The following is a 10,527-nucleotide window of genomic DNA, read 5'->3' on the forward strand; positions in this document are numbered from 1 at the left end:
TCCCAGAATGATGTTTGCTTTTTTTGCAACAGTGTTACACTGTTGACTCATATTTAGCTTGTAGTCCACTATGACCCCCAGATCCCTTTCTGTCATACTCATTCCTAGGTAGTCATTTCCCATTTTGTATTTGAGCAATTGAGTGTTCCTTCCTAAGTGGAGTACTTTGCATTTGTCCTTACCGAATGTCATCCTATTTACTTCAGACCATTTCTCCAATTTGTCCAGATCATTTTGAATTTTGACCCTGTCCTCCAAAGCAGTTGCAATCCCTCCCAGTTTGATATCATCCACAAACTTAATAAATGTACTCTCTATGAAGATAATCTGTGAAGATATTGAAGAGAAACGGATCCAGAACTGATCCCTGCGGGCCTCGACTCGCTATGCCCTTCCAGCATGACTGTGAATCACCGATAACTACACACTGGGAATTGTTTTCCAACCAGTTATAATCCCACCTTATAGTAGCTCCATCTAGCTTGCATTTCCCTACTACTTTGTTTATGAGAAGATCATGCGAGACTAAAAAGCTTTACTAAATTCAAGATATACCACATCTACCACTTCCCCCGATCCACAAGGCTTGTTACACTGTCAAAGAAATGTATCAGGTTGGTTTGACACAATTTGTTCTTGACAAATCCATGTTGACTGTTATTTAGCACGTTATTATTTTCTAGATGTTTGGAAATTGATTGCTTAATTATTTGCTCCATTATCTTCCTGGGTACAGAAGTTAAGCTGACTGGTCTGTAATTTCACAGGTTGTCCTTATTTCCCTTTTTATACATTGGCACTATGTTTGCCTTTTTCCAGTCTTTTGAAATCTCTCCCATCTTCCATGACTTTTCAAAGATAATTGCTGATGGCTCAGATATTTCCTCAGTCAGTTCCTTAAATATTCTAGCATGCATTTCATCAGGCCCTGGTGACTTGAAGGCATCTAACTTGTGTTAGCCTCTGATTGTACCTCATTTTCACGGGCATTCACTATGTTAGATGACCAATCATCACCAGCCTTCTTGGTGAAAACCGAAACAAAGAAGTGATTAAGCACCTCTGCCGTTTCCACATTTTCAGGCATCCCTTATGGGGGTAACCTTATCACACTCTGCCAACAAGCATAACCTCTGACTTGCTTTAGTTTAGCTTCAACCAGCTTTTCATCCATATGCTAATTTTGTCCAAGCACTGGGTCATCTTAGTGAGAGTGGTGTTATCATAAACAATAAAGGATATACAGCTATCCATTGTCTGCATATTGTGTGCATGATGTCCCACCAGTTTTGCCAGTGGCTGCATGTGGATGTTGAATAGCACGAGAGAGAATTTATCCAGGTCTGGGAATGACTCAGTTTAGTGCATTTCCACTTGCAACCTCCTACAGGAAAGTCTGTAGTATCTCATGATTAATAATGTCAAATGCTACAGAGAGGTCCATGAGGATGAGACTGGATGTCTGTTCTCCATCCATCAACAATAGGAAATCATCCAACAGAGCCATTGATGCTATTTCTAGCCCATGATTCTTCCCAGACTCCAGATTTGTGCAGGGTCTAAGATATTGTCATTAGTTAAATGAACTTGTTCATGGCCTTTGGCTAGCTTCTCTTTTGAGTTTGCCCAGGAATGGAAGGTTTGATACTAGGTGGTAACTAATTAGGCCCTGTGTAGCAAGAGTGGTTTTAATCAACATTGGACCATTCTATTCTAATTAGGTTCTTATACAACCCTCATCACCATTGTATCCAATCAGACTATTCCAAGTTTTAAAGAGGGAAAGGGAGATTCCTTCCATAAAAATATTTTGTTTAAATGCATAGATTTTATATTGTTTACCTAGGAGGGTTTGAAGATAGTTAACTAACACGCGTTTTCTGAAGATATAGAGTCTGCTTCACATCTGTTACAGCCCCCTGTAAAATCATTTTACCCCATCAAAGTTTTGCTAAGTCACTATTATCATGCCCTAAAGGGACACCTGAAGATTTCCCTGGCACTGGGGAACCCTCCAGTGGCATAAAGACAGCCTTACAGTATCCATATCCCTGCTCAGTCATAGAATACATGGTAAAGGCTAGAAAGGGGATAGCTGAAACGTAATATATTAATCCACAATAGGCAAAATGATCACTAGGGAATCATTCTAGCAAGAATAAGTTAGAACATCCAAGTGGTTGCACATACTTGCACCGGAGGCAGTTAGTGACGTGAAAGGGTGACTTCGGCAAACCCATCTTTTTCCTTCTCCCTCCTCACCCCTGCACTGAGCACAATCTGCACCGAACTCTGTGCTAAATGCCCACTGACATTACATAACTCTGGCTCATTGGTTGCAAATCCACATTAGAAACTATTTCCTTTATATTTTTTTTTTTTTGCTAATCAGCTCTTCTCTTGTTGGCTTTTATTGTGTAACTCATCTGGAAGGCGTTTGATCCTACAAGAGTTTTGTAGCCATCAACTAGTTGTAATTGTATTGTCAGGTTTCTATATATCTATATTAGTTGAACATTGACTTCCACCTGGCTGGACGCATTGAGTTTTTGTCAGACTGATAAATATTTCACTCAGAAATTGATTGCTATAAGAGCAATGTCACTGAATTTTAAACACATGGCTTCAGGACGTCAGTCATCTCCTTTTGTGTTTCATTATAGGGTTTGTAATATGGTAGCCATTAAAAAGTCACCGTGTGCCAGCAGTTGCCATACAGTAGTCTCTGGAATAGCATAATTTCCCTTATTATTCTTATGAGAGCTCTCAAATACCTATGTATACCAGTTTGGAGGGGAAAAAGTCTTCTGAATAACTTCTGCTGTAGCACTATAAGGAATCTTAATCTATATTCATATTTATCATAGTTACTTTCAACTGTTTTACTGCTCTTTAACATTTTATTAAACACCTAATGGGTTCTACATAACCTGTGTGTATTCACCCACGAAAGCTCACACTCCAAAACGTCTGTTAGTCTATAAGGTGCCACAGGATTCTTTGCTGCTTTTACAGATCCAGACTAATATGGCTACCTCTCTGATAATTGGTGTGATGGTAGTTTTCAGTGAATAAGTGCCCGCATATTTGTCACTGCTTTGATTCAGAAAAGAGGCTGAATTGTGAAAAATCATGGAGACTGTAACTAAAAATAATTCCTGTAAGTCAGGAATCAGGCATATGGGCAGGGCGGAATTGAGGTACAGTAGGGCTCATTGAGCTGCAGCTCTTCTGGGGATAAATGGAAGACTTGGTCCCAAACTCTCTAAATATGGCACATTCCTAACTACAAAAACTGATTTTGAAAACGTTTAAAATTCTGGTTTGTAAGAAAATACAGTGGTGTCACATTGGGCTAGCTCCTCAACTGGAATTAAGTGACATAATTCCATTGACGTCAGCAGAGCTATGCCAGTTACTTCAGCTGAACACATGGCCCATAATATTTTTAATGACGTGTTCTTAACTTGGACACCAACCAGAGCAATCATTATTCTCTCTGTCAAACTTCATTTTTGTAGTTGTAACTGCAGTAACTTTTCACATCTGTGGAATCATTTTTATTGGAAAAGAAATTGGAAACTCTCTCTCTGATTTAAATCTACATAATGAATTTCTCTGTAAATCCATAACTTATTCTGTGAGCTAGTTGACTTAAGCCAACTTTATTTGGTATTTCCTCTTCTCCTGAACAGATTTGTAGGAGTTATTTATCAATGAAACCTTAGGGGATATCACTGTGTTTACTAGTGACAGTTGAGATGCATTGGACATACTACAATCTGGTTCGATGAAGATCAGTTGTTCTTTTTTTCCTCTTTTTTTCCTCAAGCTGTTTTCTTTTATGCCTTTCATTCCAGTTGCAAACTATGAAAGCCTTTCAATACTGTCAGTCAACCTCTAACTTGGAGATAACATGGCTGAAAATAGCAGAATTTTAAGAATGCCAAGGGAAGGAAAGATGGCTTAAACAAGGGCATTGTCAAACTGAAACCAATAACTCTCAATAATGTGTTACTTTTTATAATTTCATTTTTAATGAGTTGTTCCACATATATGAGCAGCTGTATTTGTCAATGGTTAGAGTACCACATAGGAAAATATTTGGTAAACAGTACATGTCAAGATATGTTTTTTCCATTGTGAATCTAATCTGTGTTTAGAAGGAATAAATATAATTGTCACAAATTCTTTTTCATCTTTGAGAAATCTTTTTAAATAATTCATGTTATTTATCATAATCCAAAGGGTAAATAAAAACATTTGACTAGAAAATCAGAATTTAGCAGTGATCAACTGGAATCAATTTCTATGTTCAACATTTTGTTCTATCAGACACTTACGTTCCATAGATGTCTGAATGGTAAAAATGCATTGCTGTGTTATATTTCTTGTATTTACCTGTGTGAAATGACATCATAGACCTTGGGGCAGTTTAATTCACAACACAATACTGTTCAAATGCTGTGGTAAGAGTTTGTAATTTATCACTCTGCAGTAGACCTAGATGTCCTCAAGTTTCTTAAATCAGCAATTGTAAATCAAATGGAGCCCTCTAGTGGTAATTGCATAAAAATATCACCCTATGGCTGATCATAAGTAAGAGGAAAAATCCTACAGTGAGGGTGTGTTTAAGATTGCCTTTCATGACTCTGACATGAGAGAGTGGGCAATCAATAATTACACTTTACATGTGATTCATATTAATTACACATTTCAAAAATGTTTGTAAATTTTTTAATGATCTAAAATGTTTCATTCTCAAATGCCTGTTTTTGTAGTGATTTATATAGCCCCAATGAAAAATCATGTCCAGTGTGATTCATGTTCTGTTGTTGTTTTTATTAGGCGTACATTCCAAGCAGAGTGGCGATTGTGCTCCAGAATATGGATATTAAGAACTGAAGAACTACGTAACCATCGCTGCAGAAGCAAAACATGGAGAAGAAATATTGTACCAGAATTCACACTATGGCTGCTTTTTTAAACTAGGTCATTGAAATGTAGAATTAATATTTACATGTAATTATAGTGCTCTCAAGTTGCTAAAATCTAATTCAAGGAGATAATATGTGAAAGAAAAATGCATCTTTGCATTTGTGGTGATACAGTATTACATTTTAAAACATTTCAGAGCAGCTGGCATTCTCAATTAAACTGTCATTTCCAGTGTCTTATCAGGAACAGTGTTGTACCGAAAGTGTTCTTGCTCTGATTTCAGCAATTTCTTTGAATCCTTTTTTTTTTTTTTTTATCATTTTGGTATTGAATTCAAATATTCATTACAGATCATTCTCTTCTTAGGATAAAGAGAAAAACAGCATGTTGAAGTCAAATATAAATAATCTGACAAAAGGCAGCCTTCTGGGTGTGAGGGATCCCATTCTGCAGCAAATTCCAAGATACTTCTAGGATGTGCAGTTTTTCCAATAAAGAATACTGTCCTCTGTCATTTTTATTTAATGAAAATTTCACAGTAAAATCTTAAAAGCTAGTGGATAAAGTGGGACACATGTCACTTGGGTTCTAGTCATGGGTCCCTGTCACTTATCTGTTCTGTGATCTTGGGCAAGTCATTTCACTCTGTGTTCCTCATGTTCTGTATCTGAAAAATGGGGGTCATGATACTTGCCTACCTTTTGCAAGGCATGCTGGGGTGAGAAGTGGTCTGTGAGAGCTAAGTACTGTTACATTTACTGAAATGGTACAGTAAGTGAGAACATTTTAAAAAGAACATTCATTCTTTTACATACTCTCTCATAAATCTAAGGACCCTGTAGCCACTGGTTTTACAGCTTTCTAAAGCTGCCATTTAACTTGGAGCACTTGTAATATTGATCTTGCATTTTTATAATTTAAAAAATGTTTTGCTTACCAAGGAAGAAACAGTATTGGAAATATGGATATGTTATTCAAACCAAGCTTTTTGATATGTTCAAGCTAGTAAATGGTTTAGAGTGCTGGCTGAAATTGTTGTCTAAGTGAATTCTTTACAAGAAATCCAGCATAGTAAAGAATAAGATTCTGTATATTCAAATTGTATCTGCAGAGTATTCATTTTAACTCTGAAAAGGTCATACAGATTTAAAGACATGCTTTATTTTGCTACACTAATTAATTTAAAAACATGTTGACCTACATATTTGTATATGCTCCAAAATGAGGTTTTATTTTGCTTTAATCTATTTTGATTTACAGTTCCAAGTTTTCTAATTCAGAAATATTGAACAGAGAAAATGTCCACAACGGGTTTTATTAATTCATAGTTCTATGCATCAGTCATGTTCTATGTAACCTTTGTCTTCTAAATGGCCGAACATTTATGCCCACACTGACAAAAACCTTGCATGTTTTTTACTATACTTACCAGAACTTTAACTTGGAAATATATTTCAAAAAAACAAAAGAATGAGTGGGACAGTATAATGTAACATGATGGGAAACCAGTCTTTTGGTTATTTAACATTAAAAGGGGTTCATGAACATCCCAACTCTTACTGTATTCTGTGCAACAGATATATGAAAGACAAATACCATGCGCAACAGTGCTATGTAATGTCACAGCTTCTTTCCCCCCTTAATTCATTGTGCATTAATGAGCTATAAATGCATTCCTGTACACTTATGCTTAAAAAAGTACAGTGAAGTGTTTTAATAACTGGAACCAATTATTATTTCCAAAGCTGTAAACTTTGTAGAGAAATAAAAAGCAATGTAATTATCTGCTATATTTACTTTAAATTGATCTACTAATATATCCTGTAGATTTTACTGGCGCATGTTCCAGCGTTCCAAAATGTAATGCAAGGCAATTGCCCTCGTCAAACTATTGTGCAAGAGAAGCAATAAATGTGTGATGTGAAGTAGAAACTGTAAAATTACGTGCAAATAAACTGTGAGAAGGGTAAAACATAAATGCATATGTGGTTTTCTTTACTCATAAAAAATGTGTAATAGTCTAATACTGGAGGCTAACACTAGATATTATTGGCAGGGTTTGAAATCAGGAATTTCCCTCAAGCACTCAGAAGGAATCTATTGGTTTGCTGCTCAAGAATGATATTTTGTTGATTTTACGTACTGAATACTTACGAAAGATATTTAAAAACAATTAAAAGACTATTAAGGTTAAAAAGTCAGGCACTTAAGTTAGGAAATGCCAGAATTAAGGTTGCCTGTACAACCTTAATTTGACCGACATGTATGTATGCATTACAATACAGTCTTGAATGACATGATCACATGCTATTTTTTTTCCATAGGATGCCTGTCTCATTGGTTGCACAGGAGGAATCTGTTCTGGAGATGAATCAGGGTTGTGTTATGAAGCAGGCTGCTGTCTATAGGACCCCTGCCTCATTGGTTTAAGACATTGGAAGATGTATAGTGAATGAGGAGGAGGATTGCAGGAAGTGAAAGGATGGTCTCTTGTAGTTAAAGAGAGAAGGTGGGTGAGGGAATCTGTTCTATTGAACCAAAAAAATGTCCACCTAGAGAACTAGATTCTGTCCCTGCCTGGGCCACAGGGTTCCTATGTGATGCTGGGCAAGTCATTTAAACCAAGTGGCAACTCCATTCCTCATTTTCTTGGTATCCAGCTTGTGACAGCTGGGGTATGATTTTGCAAAAGTGATGAGCACTTGCAGCTGAGGACGATGTTAGCTGTGCTCTGAATATATAAAGTGCTATCTAATGCAAAGTATAAGTAAAAGTCAGGCCCTAGGCTTCTCAGAATGGGCGTGCAATATTAACTGATACATTTGACAGTTTTTTGTCCTTTAATCTCAGTGCTTCAGTTTCCCAATGAAAAATCAGAATAATCTCACCTCACACAAGTGCAATGAAGATATACACATTAATGTTTATAAAATATTAAGATATTGTAGTGGGGCCACCATAATAAAGTCCATAAGGATATTAATAATTCTGTATTCAATGGGTTTGCGGGCCATACATTAAATGTTGAGAATAAAAAAAAAAATTGAACACACATCTGTTCAGTGAGTACTATCCATCCTGTAGACTGAATGGGGCAGCAGTCATGAGGAAAAAATAGTATGTGATCCTGTAGTTGGACTGTATTATAAAGCATATTCACAGAGGGGTCAAATTAAGGTTGCACAGACAAGCAAACTTAATTCTGGCACTTACCAAATTTCAAGTGCTTGATTTTGCATCCTTAGTGTTGATTTAATTTAGTTTTTTAATGTATTTTTTAAAGTTTTTAAAACTTAAATGATAAAAAAAGTCGTGTGAAACCATATTGATCCCGCCACCACCATCCGCAATTTGTCATCAGCAGGTCTTGAAAGTTTAGATCCATGGCATAGTCCACTACCATTTAAAATAACAGACAAACCAGTAGCTGTTGAAGTCTGTTATCTTCTGCGTGGACCAACAACAAAAGGAGGTGGTGACACAATTGCCAGTGAGTTCCAGAGGAACTCACTAGACAGCAGACGAATGCTGACTTGTCATTATAGGATTGAATTCCAGATTTTGCGGGAGAGTGTTTTCTAGTGGTTAAACTCTCTTCTAGCCTTAGCCCTACCCTTTTCCTCTTTAGCTCATATCTTTCCCCCTTTCTCTGTTCCTGTCCCCCACCCTTGTTCTTATTTTCATACCTCCTTTGTCTTCTGTCCCCCCTTTTGCTTCTATTCCTTCTCCCCCTGTCCTGCATCTCTTCCCCCTTTATCTCATCTGTTCCTCAGCCCTGCATTCAAGATAGACTGTTCCATCCTCCTCTGTGCTGCCTGAGTACCTGCAGGGAGGCCATTGAAAGCACAGCAGAGATGGGCTCCCTGCTCTCAATTCCTGTACCCGTCACGACAGTGGCCCCCTGCAGTCCTGGGATGGAGCGTGCTCAGTTGCTTTGTGAGAGCAGACAACTTGCAGTCTGTTCAACACATAAAAGCTCTGAAGGGATGGAACATGATCAATGCAGATGGTATTTAGCCCTATACTAAAGTCTGTCTTGAGCATGTGCAAACGGAATTTTCAAAGGCTTATAACTTGGTCACATTTGGGTGATTTTCTTTCAGGGGTGGCAAAAGATACATGCTTGACACTAAGGCAACCTCCCATATCAAATTCAAGATCTTGCTCCAAAACCAGGAGTGCTAGAGCTTGACAACACAACAATTGCAGTAATTTGTTAACATGGGCAAACAGAATCTTTCCTTAATTTCATTCTCAAAAACGGCTGAACAATTCTGGCTGAAATTCTCCAAAAATCTTAACCTTTGACTGTTCAGGCTGAAGTTTTTCATGCCAGGTCCCTGCCTCAGTTATCAATGTGATAAGCAGCTAGAAACAGGGCTTATAATGGAAAGTATTGAGCAACCTTAACTGTAGACCTCACTACCTGTGCCACTATATTTTTTTTTACTTAAGGCATGGTAGGAAAAATGACTTTGTACAAATATCTTACTGAGGTTCCATGTTTGAATCTCAATATTAGCATCAAACAAACTGGGGCAATATGGCTGCTTGCGTGAAGATAAAAATGAAACTGAACCATAGGCTGTCAAATGAAACTGAAACCTTTTCTCTGTCACCTACAACTGCAGTATGTGGTCTGTAAGTAGAAGTATGTCTCCTGTCATACTGGCAGATAAATTAAGGGCCAAAATAAATAATCTGTAGTGTTCAAGTACTATGTTGGGAAAGTGTCAACCAAGCTGAGACCCTTCTACAGAGCTATTCTGGAGACTAAGCAAGTTCCAAGAGTTAATAGACCTTTCCTAGACAACTGCCTTCTCAAAGTAAGGGGATGTCTACACTACGGGATTACTCTGAATTTACATATTTTGAATTTTGGCAACCTATTGTAAAAAGTCAAGTACATGCAGCCACACTAAGCACATTAATTCGGCGGTGTCCGTCCATGTACAGAGGCTAGCGTAGACTTCTGGAGCGTTGCACTGTAGGTAGCTATCCCAGAGCTATCCCATAGTTCCCGCAGTCTCCCCCACCCATTGGAATCCTGAGTTGAGATCCCAATGCCTGATGGGGCCAAAAATTTGTCATGGATGGTTATGGGTAAATGTCGTAAGTCAATCCTCCCTCCTTGAAAGCAATGGCAGACAATCATTTCGCTCCCTTTTCCCTGGAGTGCCTGGGCAGATGCCATAGCACGGCAACCATGGAGCCCGTTCAGCTTTTTTTCACTGTCACCATATGTCTACTGGATGCTGCTTGCAGATGTGGTGCTGCAGCGCTACACAGCAGCATCCCCTCGCCTTGCCTTACATACGGCAGATGGTGCAGTATGACTGATATCCATCATCGTCGTCCCATGGGTGCGCCTGGCTGGCCTTGGTGAGGTCGGTCAGGGGCGCCTGGACAAAAATGGAAACGACTCCAGGTCATTCTCTTCTTTAAGTTTTGTGTAATGGAGATTCAGTCCTGCCTGGAATATCATGCCAGCTGGAGGCTTCTGCCTCAGGCTGTTCTCCCAGTCGGCAGCATCGCACGGTCACACCTACCCCAGCTTATCCCTTGCTCCCATGGCTCACAATAAGATAC

The 10,527-nt window shown here is 38.3% G+C and overlaps 1 protein-coding gene across 1 annotated transcript in view; it reads left to right on the forward strand.

The window, feature by feature from the left end:
- Positions 1-6,728, forward strand: part of GBE1 (1,4-alpha-glucan branching enzyme 1) — a 330,020-nt gene extending 323,292 nt beyond the window's left edge. The window contains exon 16 of the mRNA XM_075073100.1: positions 4,849-6,728. Coding sequence (XP_074929201.1) covers positions 4,849-4,905 — 57 coding nt within the window. The 3' untranslated portion in view covers positions 4,906-6,728. The remainder of the gene's footprint in view (positions 1-4,848) is intronic.
- Positions 6,729-10,527: the final 3,799 nt, after the last annotated feature.

The sequence above is a fragment of the Chelonoidis abingdonii genome, chromosome 1 (genome assembly GCF_003597395.2).
Source record: "Chelonoidis abingdonii isolate Lonesome George chromosome 1, CheloAbing_2.0, whole genome shotgun sequence".
Classification (NCBI taxonomy): Eukaryota; Metazoa; Chordata; order Testudines; family Testudinidae; genus Chelonoidis; species Chelonoidis abingdonii.